At 60.2% G+C, this 14941-nt stretch overlaps 1 protein-coding gene and 1 long non-coding RNA gene across 2 annotated transcripts; one reads left to right on the top strand and one right to left on the bottom strand.

Moving 5' to 3' along the window:
- Window positions 1–3928: 3928 nt before the first annotated feature.
- Window positions 3929–14916, bottom strand: XYLT2 (xylosyltransferase 2). Its single transcript, XM_015880223.1, has 11 exons — window positions 14736–14916; window positions 10729–11200; window positions 10271–10446; window positions 9792–9994; window positions 9271–9351; window positions 8830–9046; window positions 8191–8367; window positions 7048–7310; window positions 6751–6946; window positions 5991–6324; window positions 3929–5686 (listed from the first exon to the last, which is right to left on the bottom strand). Exons 1-11 carry the CDS (start codon window positions 14868–14870, stop codon window positions 5364–5366), a joined length of 2577 nt encoding a protein of 858 aa, XP_015735709.1. The 5' UTR covers window positions 14871–14916; the 3' UTR covers window positions 3929–5363.
- LOC116654201 lies at window positions 6946–9197 on the top strand. Its single transcript, XR_004309185.1, has 2 exons — window positions 6946–7125; window positions 8276–9197. It is a non-coding gene; the product is annotated as an uncharacterized LOC116654201 (long non-coding RNA).
- Window positions 14917–14941: the final 25 nt, after the last annotated feature.

The raw sequence follows: 14941 nt of genomic DNA on the forward strand, positions 1-14941 counted from the left end.
AGGGTGAACATCCACACCAGCTGGGTCCGACCAGCCTGCCTCCAATCGGCTGATTGGAAACAGGGAAGGTCTGAGGTTTGGCTGATCCCTGCGGGGATGGGAGCGATGTCCCAGGCACTTCTGTCACTGATATGAGGGAAGCAGCACGGGCAGGCTGGGGTCTTACACAGCTGTGTTTCGCTGGCTTTGGTAGCTGAGCGAGGCCTGGGAAGGCTCTGGCACAACACGTCTGTCCGTGGCCTCTGAGCTGATCCCCGTTCCTGAGAGAGCAGGAGGGTGCCGCAGAGCGTGTTCATAGGGAGGAGGCAGCTATTGAGAGAGATCAGAGACAAGCAGATCACCCACCTCCTCTTACACAGTGGACACGAGGCACAAAAACACCCCCTGCCCAAAATTAAGTTCCTCCTGAGAGCAGCAGGCTGCTGGCTGGGACCTGCAAGGTGAGAGCCGAGCTCGGCACTTGTTTGCAATGCACTGGGACAGAAACCCACAGGAGGTGCTGCAGCGTATCCCACCCGCTCCCTCCAGGATCCCACATGAGGTTCCTGCTCTGTCCTTGCAGGCTATAGTCTGTAACTTCATAGAGTTTTCAAGGCTCGGTGCTCTTAGTTTAAGCCCTTGTGCTTTAACACACACTTCTGAGCAAGTCACTCAGGCACAGGCCAAGAAATGTTAAGAGTTCGATCACTTGTCCTTGGTGCAGCTGGGCTTCACTTTCCTGTGCCCTGAGCGCTCTCATAGGGCAAGTAATCATTAGTTACAGACCCGCATGCTGAGTGCCAGCTGCTGACTCTTCCAAATATGACACTGCAGCACTACAGGCTGAAAATCCAGGTAAATCAGGGAGTGCTTTGTGCTCCTCTAAGGGTTTCAGATATTTCTGTTCTGCTTTACTCAGCAGGGGCTTTTTGTTCAGTGGGAGTCTCTTGGGATGCTGCCACCAGAGCTGCTTGGCAGATGCATTTGCTCTGCTGTACTCTGTCCAGGGAGTGAAATCTTAAATAAAATAGCACAGCAGGCAAAGCCTCTGGCTCACAACAGGCCGTGAGTGCTTTGAGGTAACGGCATGGGGCTGGCAGATGTGTCCTGCTGGGAGAAGGGAACAAGGAGCCATGGAAGCCTTAAAGATCTGGCACAGAGCAGCGATCAGAAGGGCCTGCTCTGCCATCAGCACTTACTCCCAGCTCAGGCATTTCTGCAAACGCACCGGGAGAGATGAATCATTAACCGTGCGGATGCACACAAAAGGAGCCTCTGAGAACAGCGTGTGCCCTTCCCAGAGATAAAGGCTATCGGAGAACGGGGAGCAGAGTCCAAAACCAGCGGAAATCACTACAGCCAGATACAGATGGGAGCAGCTGCCCCCCAGCCTTCACCGACCCAGAGCTGGGCTCACCTCCTGGGCAGGCTCTGCCCACAGCCCGAACCTCTCTGCGATCATCTGATGGATCTCCCGCTGCCGATCCTTCTTCCGCACGCTCTCGTAGCTGGGCAGGGGGGGCTGCTCCCAGGATGGCAGCTGGTAACTGCTGGGCGGCGCGACACAGAACAGCTCCTCTGCCTGAAACACCAGACCCAGCAATGTCAGCACAGTGGGCTCTGCTGGGAGCCGTGGCCCAATGGTGCCTCAGCATGCTGCAGGTTCACAAATACAGGGGCTGCTCCTTGAACCCTTTAAACAGGAAACCCACACACCCTTCCTGGAAGTAATTACACCACAGGTGCACGATGCAGATGTGCTCTGTGAGATCCCAACTCCAGGGAATCTGCCCAATCAAAGCAAGACATAAGGACTAGATGGTGTCCTCTGTAACATCCCTGGGCCTTCCCCAACAGTTCTTACACACAGAGAGCTTCTTCAGAGCGCGACACCTCTTCCATAACCCCTGAGACCTTCCCAGGACACCACAACCAGTCTCCTTCCATGATCCTTGGACCTTGGCTTCCCTTCACCCCTGATCCCCTTAGGGAAAGCAGCACCACCTGCATGCCAGGATTCTCGGCAGCGCTCTCCAGCCGTGATGCTCTGCACTGGGGTCCCACCAGCCGCTGGTTGCTGCTGAAGTACGGGGGATGGCAGTCCTGGAACGAGGGGTCGGGGAGGAGGAGTGAGCTGAAATCCCTCCCGCCGCCGGCCGTGCCCGTGCACACCACACACACCGTACACACCGTACACACCGTACACATCGTGCCTGCGCCCCTCCCGCACCCAGAGCTCCCGCACGGTCTGGCCGGGCAGCAGCAGCTCCGCTCCGGGCACCCATGTCGGCTGGCAGCGCTGCTGGGCGCCGGAGGCTTCACGCAGGCTCAGCAGAATTAGCTTTCATGGGGGACAGCGTGACATAAAGGAAGGGAAAACAAGGAAGCAGTGTTCCACTGCTGTAGGTAGGAGCTCCGGCACGTGCTCAAGGTCACAGAATTTGTAAATGTTTATCTATCCGAGCAACACTGCGAGCAGCTCCGAGCAGCGATTACAGCTCTGTTCCTGAGCAGCTCTGCTCCTCCTAAACGCGGTTCCCCATAAAGGCGCTGAGCACCGGCCAGCAAAGATCCCTCCCTCGGAGCAGGGCTCGGGGCGCTGCCCGCTCTCACACAGCCCCGTTCCTGCCCTTTTCTGTGTCCCCGGGCCGCTTCCGAACCGCCGACCCCGCGTGGCTCGGAACGGCGCCTTCCCCGGGCACCGCACAAAGGCCGAACAGACCGAACACGCCGCTTCCAGGCCCCGTCCCCGCGGAGCCCCTTCCCCATAAAGCGGAGCAGCGCGGAGCCCTGCGCGGCAGCGTGATGAACGAGGGAAGGGAAGGGAAGGGAAGGGAAGGGAAGGGAAGGGAAGGAGGAAAGCGCGTCCCGGGCCGCCGAGGGAGCCGCGGCGTTACCCCCCCACGCGTTACCCCCCCACCCCCGGCAGAGCCCGGCACGGAGCACTCACACACTGCCCGGGGCTCTGGAAGAAGCGGCACGAGCAGAGGAACTGGCAGCACGTGGGGTCCCGGCGGTACAGGAGCAGCAGCAGGACGAGCACCGCCACGAGGAACACGGACGTGGACACCGCTAACAGAGGGAGAGGAGACGCGGTGAGCGGCGGGCGGAGCGCGGCCCCTTCCCCGCGGGGAATGTAGGAATAAAGCAGCGGGGGAAGCCGGACTCGGCCGCTGCCCGACCCGAAGGCACCGAGAGCCCCGCGTGCACCCGGCGCTTCTCGCCGTAACGACACGCGTCGGCTCCGTCCCCAAAGCGCGACTCACGACCAGCTCCGCTCAGCTCAGCTCAGCTCAGCTCAGCGCCGCCCCGCGCCACCGCGTATCTCGGGACGCGGCCACTGCCCCGCGGAGCGTCCGGGCGTGCGGGGAGCGGGAGCCGTTACCGGCTGCAGGGAACGGACCGAACGCTCCCGGCTCCGTCCCGGCGCCGCGTGGGACCGCGGAGAACGGCCCCGGCCGCGCCACTCACTGGCAGCGATGACGATGGCCAGGACGTTGCTGTCCATGTCCTCCTCGCCGAGCTCCGCCATACCCCGACCGCTCCGCTCCGCAGCCCGCCGGGCCGGGCCCAGCGCAGCGACGGCAGCGGCACCGCCCCCGGCACCAGGGGAGGCGGGACCGGAGGTCGCCGTGGCGACGCGACGCGCGGGCGGAGCCCGGGAGGGAACGGGCACGAGGGGAGCGATCGGCGGAGCCGCGTGAGCACCGGGAAGGAGGGCCGGTAATACAGCGGGAAGGAGGGCCGGTAATACAGCGTTAAGGAGGGCCGGTAATACAGCGGGAAGGAGGGCCGGTAATACAGCGTTAAGGAGAGCCGGTAACTCACCGGGAAGGAGGGCGGGTAATTAACGGCGCATCCCGAACACGGAGGGGAGCATCACCCACCGCCCCCTGCGCTTTGCCGCGGGACGCAGCGGTTCCGCTCGCACGGAGCCGACACAGCGCAGTGCGGATCCAGCTGTATTTGTGTCGATGTTGCATATTTCAGGTAACTTTACATCACGCTCCCGGTACAACGTTGACGCTCCGCCCGGCGCGCACCCACCGCGGGGCAGAGGACGAGCAGAGCAGCCCAGGACACTGAGCGAACATCCCGATCCCGGCAGCACCACAGCCCCCATCGCACACGAAACGTCCTCGGGCTGCTCACAAACGAACTCAGCCGCAGTTCCACGCTCGGGGCGGCTCCTCGGGGTGTCAAACCGAACCCGGCCGTCCCCGCAAGGAGCGGTACGAGCTGCGCACAACGACGGGAGGCGCCGCTCCATCGGGCGGGGGAAGCAGAAGCAGCGCGGAGCGAATGGAGCCGGCCGGATCTCGCCCATTTCTTTGCTTTGCAGCCAGGGAAGCGCAGCAGATCCCGAGAGCTTCTGCTGAGCCAGGAGAACGGAGCAGGCGGAGCCGACGGGCCGTGGCACAGCACAGCGGCACGGGGCAGCCGTATTTTGGCAGGAGGCGCGTCCCGGCCCGGAGCTGCGGGTGGAGCGGAGACAAGAGGCCGCAACATCCCACGGCGGCTCCTCGGGCTCAAAGCGCCTCCGGGCATCGCACAGCGGCAGCTCCAAGTGTTTGGCACCGTCCGGCAGCTGCCGTGAGGGCGGCACGACGCGGCTCCTCTTCAGCCCCAGCAGGAAACGGTAAACAAAACAATAATAAAAACAATGTAAACAACCCGGCACCCCGACCTGCAGCACCAGGACGGCCACGAGAACAAGGCTGGGACAGTCTCAGGGGATGTGGAGACACGAGGACATCCCGGGCTATGCGGGGTCTCGTCTCTATTGCACTTTGCATCATATATATTTCTATATATATTTATAAAAATACAAACTAAAGGGCTGGGGTCGAGGGCGTGAGATGCAAGCCCTGGGCCAGCAGCAGCTCCATGCACGAGGCAGGCTTCGCCCTGCCCTGCTCCTGTCCGTCCCTGCACACCCTGCCCTGCAGTTCCTCGCCAGCCTCCCAGGGGAGCAGCCCGCAGCACGAGGCTGATCCTGCAGATCCAGCCTGGGCAGGGCGCTGAGTTGGTGCAGAGCCCACCCTGTCAGCCTTCCACCCTCCTCCATCAGCCCTGCCCAGGACACCAAGGCCTGGATTGAGAACCATGCAGCTCCCAGCTATCTGCACTCCACAGTGATGGGCATCCCAGCACGCTCCTCCTGGCCAACAAGTGCCCATTCCTGGGGGAGATGGGTAAGACCACCTTCCCCTCCTCCAAAAGAAACCCACGGGAGGATCCGATCCCCTCAGCCCGGCACTTCTCCCTTCTCTTCCTCAGGTAACTACGGTGTGAATCACACGGGGTGATGCAGTCTGGAGCCCCTCCCAGGGCAGTGATGCAGGATGCCCCTCACTCCCAACGCCGCCCCCCGGCTGCTCCTGCTACCTCAGCCGCCCATCGGGTTTGATGGGCCCCAGTTCTGATTTGGGGTCTGGGGACAATGAGCTCCAGGAGGTTTTGCTGCAGATCTCCAGGGAGGAGCAGGAGTCGCCGCTGCCAACACAGACATCAGCCACGGACCAGAAGGTGCTGATGGCGCTGTCTGCCCACTCGTCCAGTGCCCGTCCCGTCAGCTGTGCTTTCTGTGCTGCTGCCGCCTCTGCCTCCTCAGGATGGGGCAGGTTCAGGATCCCCCCCAGGCCCTGGAAGCTCTGCTCCATGTATTCGTTACGGGGGGGGCCTCCATGCAGCCAGCTGCTATCGTCTGTGAAGGACAAGGAGAAAGAGATGTTACACTGCAGATCCCAGCACTTTGCTCCTCCTCCCAGCACCCTCAGCATCCTGGCCCCTTGCAGCCCCCACACCCCAGTCCAAGGAACAGGGAAGCAACTGGAGAATGGATGTGGCAGACCAATATCAGTGCACTGGCCTCATTTGACACACACGGATACACAGAGGAGGATGACTCCTGCAGTGGCACGGGCTGCAGGCTGGAGGCTAAACACCAGGGGGAAGCACAGCAGCCTGCCCACAGAAAGACCTCAGCCCTGATCCCAGAGCGTCCTCACCTTTCCTGAGAGGCTGCCTGCGGTTGAAGGTCTGGGGCACCACCAAGAACTGGTTCTCCCCCAGGGGTTCCCAGAACTGGAGCAGGCGGATGGTCCAGATGCCGGGGCGCAGAGGCCGGTTCAGGGGTGGTTTGTACTGGGTGAATTCTGTCTCAGCATCCACTGTGATGTCATAGGAGGCGGCAATAACATACGTGGGGTCGATCCACACCACTGTGGCTGTCAGGTTGGGGCCTCGCGACCACTTCTGCATGGCCACGGGCTCATCAAAAGGCCCCATCAAGCCTCCAAAATTGCGGAAGAGCCTTTCCTTGGGGTCCCACTCTGTGCCCACCTGCAGGGACAAGAGGTGTGGAGGGGACATTGGGCAAACATGCTACCAGCTCAGGATTTATGCTTCACCATCCCAAACTGGGGAGGGAATGACCTTTGGATCCCAAAGCAATGCACACCCACCCTGCACTGCCCTCCTGTCTCTGCCTGCACCACATTGGTGCCAATCCAGCTGCATGTGATGTCCTCTGTAGCCAGAGGTGTTGGCACCAGCTGCCTCAACTACCCCCTGAAAGATCCCTTCAAAGCCTTTTCTCCACTGTCCTGCTTGAAGCCAAATTCCTGGACAGAAGTCCATTCTCAGCCATGACAATGGCTTCATGTCCCTCTGCCTTGCTCAGTGTGCAGGCTTGGCGAGAAAGAAGGGCAGCACAGTAGAGAAAAGATCAAGAGGAAAGCAGCATTTTGAGGGAAACTTTTCCCATACCTCAAGGTTCTGTAACCGGTTTGCCTGTCCTTCATGACCTGCCAGCTTCAGAGCTCCTTGGGGCATCATCCACACCTCCAGGGACTCTGCCCGGCCAGTTGCTGAGTTCTGCACTTCCTGCATCACCAGGTAGCCCTGGAAACGGTCGTCATAGAAATACAAGTGAACACTGGATGGGAAACCTCGGGGCTCAAATCTGGAGAAAGACAGAGGTTGCACAACTGAGCATCAGCATCCTCCCAGCACAACGTGCGGCCACCCCTCAGAGCCTGGACCGAGCCACGGTCAATGCCCCACCTGCAGAGCTTCTCCTCCTTTGGTGCCACCACAGACATGGCTTTGCGGAGCCCCAGCCTGGAGAAGCCCGTGTAGAAGGTGAGGGTGACGTCGCTGAGGCCACTGAGCCCATCGACGCGGTCGTAGACGTTCTCCCAGTAGGCCTTCAATGCAGGCGTGTTGGGCGGGTAGCTGCCATACAGGTGGGTGTCCAGGATCTCCAGCACCTCCTGATTGACTGTTGACTCAAACTTGCGGGCAAAGAAGGTGGGTCTGGAGAGTTGCTGGAACAACACAGTCATTTCTAACAGCAATGGTGGCTTCCCCTCCGCCCTCCCACCTTGGCAGGGCGTCTGGGTGAGAGGCAGAGCGAGAGGAAGCATGCGAGGATCCATTCTGCCCCATCTGATTGCACAGGATAAGGAGCAGCAAAGCACAGACTGTGTGTGGGATCCTCTGTGGCAGGATCAGTGGGAGCAAGGAGTACGGTTACTGGTAATGCAGACGGGTTCCAGTCTCTCCCGCTGCCTTCCCCTCTATGTGCTCAGCAGCATCCATGCATCATTCACTCTTTGCAATTTGCAATCTCTGCTCAGAAGGGCTCCCACCCACCAAAGCCCCTGCAGAGCTCCAGCCAGGTGGCACAGCTTGCAGGATCAGTGCAGTGCACCATGCAGCGCTGCAGCCCCTTGCTAGAAAATCCTGCTGAGGAACAGGGATCTCCCAAACCTCTGCAGTTCAATTTGCATCTCAGTTCGCTGAGAGCACAGGAGGATGTCACAAAGCATTTTATCCTGCCAAAGAAGACAGCACTTTTTTCACAGGTTTTAAAGAACAGATATTTGCCCTGAGTAACAGGTCCACAAAGAGCAGGGAAATGGGAAAGGAAGCCTGGGAAAAGGAGCAGCATTGTGAGCAGACACCTGGCTGCTGGGCAGGACAGTCAGCATAACTGTGCCAGCAGAGCACTGAGACACAGCTGTGCTGAGCCCCACCAGGGCTGGAGAGCCAACCCTGCTCCTGTTCCTCCCGGGCCGGGGTGAGGTTTGTGCAGAGCAGTTGGCTCTGCACCCAGGGGGCACTGCAGGGGAGCTCAGAGGAGAGCCGGGAACAGAGACAGGGAGGAAGGGAAAGAGCAGGAGGAGAAAGGAGGATCTTTTTCACCTGTAGCCGGAGGAAGTCCTGGGGTTTGAAGTCATTTGGGGAGCACCCGCACCAGTCGACTATGTGTTTATATTGGCACTTACAGCCCAGCTTCCGGTTCCAGTTGGTCACTCGGAGGTTGTTATCGACCAGCGTCTCGCAGGCGTGGCTGTTCTCCAGCACCGTGTGGAAGAAGGACTGTACAGCAAAGGGACAGCAGACACAGCGGGGATGGAGGGTGGTTAATGGAGCCCCCTACCCCTCACTCACAGAAGAACAGGAAGGCCTGGATGGCTCCAGTTCCCAGCACAGGGCAGCCCATAGCAGATCAGCTCACTCCTGCACATCACTCCTTATCCAGCCCAGAAGTTCTGGACCCAGTGCACAGGGCTGGATACAAACACAGCCCCCTGGCAAATCTGCTCCTCTCCCCCCTTTCCTACCAGCAGTCACAAAGCTGCAAGAGCAGAACCTGCAATGCCCTTCCCAGTACCCGGGGCAAGGATGGAGCGGGGCACTGTTCAGAACAATGGAAAGAAGGTCCCACCAAAGGCAGCACCACGTTTTGGTTTGTTTCTTGTGGTGAAGGAACAAGGCTGAGAGAAGATCTCACAGCGCAGGCAGCTCTGAGCTCCCCTCCTGCAGCCCAGCAGCACCCACCTCGGCCGGCAGCAGCGTGTAGGTGTAGAACTGGCGCAGCTGGGACACCAGCTGGTCGTCGGCATAGACCACGTACTGCACGAAGCTGCGCGTCAGCGAGAACCAGTCGGAGCCGCCGTCCACCACGATGCCCTCGGGGATGTGGCGCTCACCCAACCTCCACATGTGTGTGTCACACTCCAGGAAGAGGCGGTCCAGACCCTGTTTTCTAATGAACCTGGGCACAGGGACAAGCACGAGGCGTTAGGGACGTCACCTGCTTTGCCAGGACACAGAGCGGGTCTCTTTTAGCGGACGGCCCATTTTGAACACTCCCAATAAAGCTGGCCGCTCAGCTCTGGCAGATACAGCCAGAACCAGCCCCTGCCCAGCAGTTTTATTTTTTTCCCCTCACATCTCCCCACTTTCCTGTTCCTCCCCTTGGTCTTTAACTGGGATTACCTGGCATTGTCCCGGCCGTGAGACTTCAGGAAGTTCTTGTCTCGGTATTTGGACAGGAACATCACTAGTTCCTCATTGGTCCTGATGGGTAAATTAGAAAGTGTTAGTGGGACAAAGCAGCTCAGGCTGCAGCAGCCATCAGGCACAAGGAGCCTCAGGCTGCCTGGTAAGTGCTGACTCAGTCCCTTATCCCGCTGCTGGGCAGACACAGCCCCTCTGTCTGGCACCTGCTGAGGTGTGCAGGGATGGTGCACACCCATGTCTTCACATGTGTTCATGTGCACGTTCTCCTGCAACACCCAGGCAACAGGAAAATACGGCCTCTGAGGTACTGGCTGTGCTCCTCTACAGAGATGGGACCAGCCTTGCCCTGAAGCAACAGCACCAGCATGTGGATGCAATCTCTAACCTCTTCTTCCTTGAGCTCTTTGCTCCTCCCAGCAATGTTACTCCCAAGGCTGCTGGGAAACCATGCAGCCTGAACCCCTCCATCATCCTCCCTGACCCAGCAAGGTTCCCACCTCGTGGGGTAATCAGTGGCACTCAAGTTGATGAAGAAGTCCCAGGGCCACTCGGTCAGCTCCAGCAGGTCCTTCATGCTACGCAGGTACATCTTCAGCAGGCTGGCACCTCCCCAGATGGTCACCATGCGCCAGGGTGTCACGCGGATGTTGGGGTAGTGCTGGGCCAGCTCCACTGCCTCTCGATGGAGGTAGTTGGAGCGCTGCAGGGGACAAAGCTCGTGGTCAGCGAGCAATCCTCCCCCCAGGGCCCTGCCCTCCCCACCACCAGCCCTGCTCTGTCTGCGCCCTTCTACCCTCCCCACTTCCCTATCTGCCTTCCTGAGCAGTATCAAGAGTCAGACCCTGCAGTCCGTGGTGCCCCAGCCCACACCATGGCTAAACTTCATGCTGCTCCTCTCAGGGGTTGGATGGGAGACTCTGGAAAGGGCAGCCAGGCAGTACATCCTCTCCTTTCTTCCCTCCCCCCCTTCACGCACCTTGTCGACGTGGATGTAGAAGAAGTGCTGCTGGTGGTACACAGCCTTGATGAGCCGCTTCAGCTGGCGAATGGCCCTGCCGTGCACCACCAACATGTAGGCGATGCGCACAGGATTGCTGGGGGGCACCTGCTGCAGCCGGCCCTCATCCCACTGGATCACAGGGCTGACCTTCCCTGCATGAGGAAGGGAGGGTTGTCAGCCACCTGCCAGCTTCAGCTCCGGACAGCACAGCCACTGCCCTACAACACACAGCAGGGCACTCGGGCTGTGGGATGAACAGCCCAGCTTAAGGAGGCTGGCACAGCTTTGATTGGATTTCAGAGGCAGCAGAAATCTGGGAATCAGTGACAGATTGAGGCAGCTTTGGGCCAGGTGGGACAGTCTGGCTGCACAAAGAAGGCGGCCCACACATCTCACCAGGACAGTCCAGGTGCCCGCACACGAGCAGGACTTACCGGAGAGCGGGCAGTGGCGAGGCACAGACAGAGGCATGAGGCTGCCGGCCCGGTGCAGACACACCACGTTGGCAATTTCCTGTTGGCACTGCTTGCTGCTGGCTCTGGCCAGCGCCGAAAGGGCATCTTTGCCTGTGATCTCACACTTGGGGGTGAAGCTGTTCTCAGTGGGCTGCGGAGCCCCCTCCACGCTGCCCGTGTCACCCTGCTGGAAGACGGCCAGCTGGGCATCCCCGCGCGGCTCCGTCAGGTTCCTCCGGCTGGAGGAGTCCGGTGCAGCCGGCAGCCGCCGTCCCGCTCTGTGTCTGGCTGTCACAGCTCTCACCACCTTTGACACCAGAGCCCCAGGGCTGTCCAGCCGTCCCCGCCATCGGCCGTGCTTCCGGCTCGCGCTGCCCCGGCGCCCAGCAGAGCTGTCTGAGTCCTTGGAGCCATCGCCGTTTTCGGGCAGCCTGGCTTTCTTCTGCCGCTCCTGTTCCAGGTGGATGCAGAAAAGGACACAGTATTAACTCAGGCCTCCACTGTTCCACTCAAAACCCCCAACTCCAGCGCCACGGCACCTCTATGCATGGTGCTTCACCCCCTCACAGGGACAGCCCCCAAGCCTCTATGTGCCAGCAAGAGAGACACTGGTGTGCAGCACCCAAGATACACAACCAGGACATTGCTGCAAGGTGCCCTCTGCCTGCCTGCCACACTCCAGGGTTCTTCCTGGGCAGAGAGCAGCAAGGACAAGCACAGGTTCCCCTAGCTGGTGGCGGTGACTTTGCAGGTAGCAAACAGACCAGCTCCTCACTGTCACAATCACACTGTGAGCTCGAGCTGGCTCTGAAGCCCAGTTTATCCAAGGGATGGAGTCCCAGACAAGAGGCGGCTGTACTCATTGGGACTGAAAGTGTAAGGGAAGAACCTGCTGTGCTCCCTTCCCCACGTCCTGGCTTCCAGCACTCGGCTGGAGCGGATGCAGTGACCGCCAGCTTCTCTAGAAATCCCTTTAACAAACCTTCCCACGGAGCCAAGTGTGTGCAGAGGGAACAGTTAATTGCACTTCATTACCTCTGCCAGGCTGGCTGATTAGCAGAAATGAGTTAGCCTTGGGGAGAGCGAAGAGTTGCTCCTGGACAGAGAAGTTTGGACGGTAGCAATGAGGGAGGCAGCTGCAGGGCCAAGGAACGGAGCTGCCCATAAGAGATGCTGTCAGATGCATGAATCCCATGGGTTACTCTGGCCACAATGGTCCCATTCAAACCCTCTGGGAGAAGTGAGCTTGGGCTCCAGACTGCAGAGCTGAGCACCAGTGATATGGGCAAGGCTGCCCAGGGCAGAGAAGGGCTTTGGCTGGCACGGCCACCAGCACAGCACCAACCAGGTGTCACCGCAGCCAGGTGTACAGCCAGCCCCAGCCAGGAGCTGAGCAGCTCATCAGCACTGCACAGACCCATCTGTTTGGAGAGTTATGGACCTGCTTTCACGTTGCAGGAACAGGGAGCCAGGAATTGACTGATGAGCAAAGAGTCCCTTCCACAGACTCAGCCCAGCCCCAGAAGACCCTCTGGCCCTGCCGGCACAGCCCAGCAGGATGGATGCCCACGCACAGAACCCCACGTGTCCCCTGGAAGGAATTTGGCTGCTATTCACAGCAGGGAATTCCTCAGAAACATCACCAGCCTTTCTACAGCTGCCAGCTAACAAACTGAATGGCTTCTAATTACTGCACCACAGCAGAACGATCCCTCCACCCAGCCAGGCAGAGAAGAGCTCCAGCCACGTCGCTCTGCCGTATTTAGAGCTCACGCACAGGACTCTTTGGCAGAGCTCCTGGGAGAGCCAGCAGCTGCATGTCCATCCCAAACATGGATGACTCCAACCACCTGCCGGTGGTCGCTTCCTCCTCCTGCATCCCAACTGCCCCCATTGGGGTCCACGTGGAGCCATGACCCCGGTCCCTGTCAAATACCAGCTCTCATCAGGAAAAACAAATGCCCAAATGTTCCAAAGTCACCAGGGGACGTGACGCTCAGCTGCTGTCAGTTCAGCCGGCAGCAGGTCCTCAACTCATGATTCAAATGGACTCAATCACAGCTCCTAAAAACAAACTGACTGGGGGAAAAAAAAAACACAAAACCTGAGAAATCTCAGCAAAGCTGGGAGATGTTTTGTAGGAAGCTGCTCTGGAGGCTGCAGCACATGGATGACAGCAACACTCCAGCACCAGAGAGGGTGGACAGGAGGGAGGTGAGAGCACGGAGACGTGATGGGGCTGCAACACTTCTCCCCAGTGACGGCTCCTCACCTCCACCCACAGAGACACGATGGTTCTTGTGCTCAAACCTGCACAGTGCAATGAGCCAGCGGCACCACGGAGCTGCCAGAACGCTGCTCAGGAGCCAGCAGTGCTGCTGGGACACTCAAGGCTCACCCCAATGCTGCACAGAGCATGGCAACTTGCAGCTCCCTCGTGCTCACTCCTGCGAGTCACGGCTGGCTTGTGGTGGGGATGAGCCAGGCTAGAGCAGTGTCCATTAGTGGGAAGGAGCCATTTAGTCAACAAATTAGATCCCAGAGTCTCCCAGATCCATCCAAGCGCACAAGGTCAGGTTCTCCAGGGAGTTCTCCTGCCTTCATCTCTACCAGAAATACCCCAGGGAACAGCGGCTCCTCCAGGTCTGGCTAAAACCAGAAGCTGCAGGAGAGCACAGAGCAAAGAGCTTTGTTGTCTTTCTAAACGTAACAGTCAACTGGGCTTTTCTCCACTTGCTGATGGGTTTGAGCTGTTGGTGAAGTTCCGGATGCTTCTTGCATTCTCCAGAGAGGCTTCTCCATTCCATTCATAACAGCTGTAATCCTGCTGATGGTGAGTTGTTCCCTGTACAGACGAGGGGGCCCATGGCCAAAACTGTCCGTGCCCAGCTCAGTGCAGGAGAGGCAGGAGGAAAGCAGGACAAACAAACTACACAGGGCAGGAGTGAAAGCAGGCAGAGCTGATGGCAGCGGCACCATGAGCTGCCTGTCCAAGTGATAACAGCGGAGCAGTGCAGGGCAGTGCAGAGAGGGAAAGGGAAGCTGGGATTAGTGAAATGCTCCAGCCAAGGTCAGAGTAAGAGCACAGGGCTGTCAGCCACACCTCCACACTCCAGCATCTTCAAACCAAAGGTAATTCGTGTCCCCTCTCCTTGCCACGTGCAGCTCCTGGTTTTGACTCACTGCTGCACTAACCCAGCCCTGGGGCTGGCATCGACCTGCTGGGTGTGTGACCGTCCTGCAGACCTTCCTCCTGCTCCCCTGTAACTGGATAACGGGCTGCTCCGCTCCTTTCTGCCCTCGGGGAGAAGTTTCTAGTCCACAAAAACTCCTGCGGCTGCGGGGGCACCTCCAGCAGCCAGGGGGGCAGCCACGGAGCGGAGCTGAGGAGCTGCTTCCCTTCCCTTCCCTTCCCTTCCCTTCCCCGTGTGCTCGGGGTTGGAGCAGTCTCTGCCGCTCACTCCCCGTATCAGGCCAGGCCTGTGCGCAGCATCAGCGGCTCCAACGAACAAACGCATCGCCATGCTCGGCCCGGCCCGTACAGCTCCGTGTCAGCGCTGACCCGACGTGCCGGGCCCGCAGCCCCCGCCTCATCTTCCCCGCACGTACCGGAGCCAAAACCCGCGGCCTCAGCGCTGTGTTTCGGCCCAAGCTCAGCCCGGGGCCGCAGGCAGCGCCCGCCCCTCGCACCGCAACCCGGGGAGCGCCGGACCCCGCTCAGCTCCAGCTCCAGCTCCAGCTCCAGCTCCAGCCCTGCCCTGCCCTGCTCTGCTCTGTCTGCTCTGCTCTGTCTCCCCTCCCCGCATCCCGCAGCCCCGCTGGGTCCCGATGCCGCAGCCCGCAGTCACCCCCGTTCCGCCTCGCCCCGAGCGGATCCCCCCGACCCCGCCGGCAGCCGCGGCCCCGCTCGGTTCGGTTCGGTCCGACCCACCCTCCGCCCCGGGCCCGGCCCCGCCCGTTCGCCGTCCCCCCCCCCCGGGCCGCACCTCGGCCGGTCCCTCCTCGTCGAGGCCGGCGGAGCTCCAGAGCACGAGTCCCTGCAGCAGGAGGATGGCGAGGGCCGTGGCCACGGCCAGCCGGTACCGCCGGCCCAGCTTCCGCACCCGGCCGCTCGCCACCATCGTCACGTCACGGCCGCTCCGCCGCCACGGGGCGGGACGAGGCGCGCACGCGCGACCGGGGGGGGCGGGGC

This window comes from Coturnix japonica, chromosome 18 (assembly GCF_001577835.2).
Source record: "Coturnix japonica isolate 7356 chromosome 18, Coturnix japonica 2.1, whole genome shotgun sequence".
Lineage (NCBI taxonomy): Eukaryota > Metazoa > Chordata > Aves > Galliformes > Phasianidae > Coturnix > Coturnix japonica.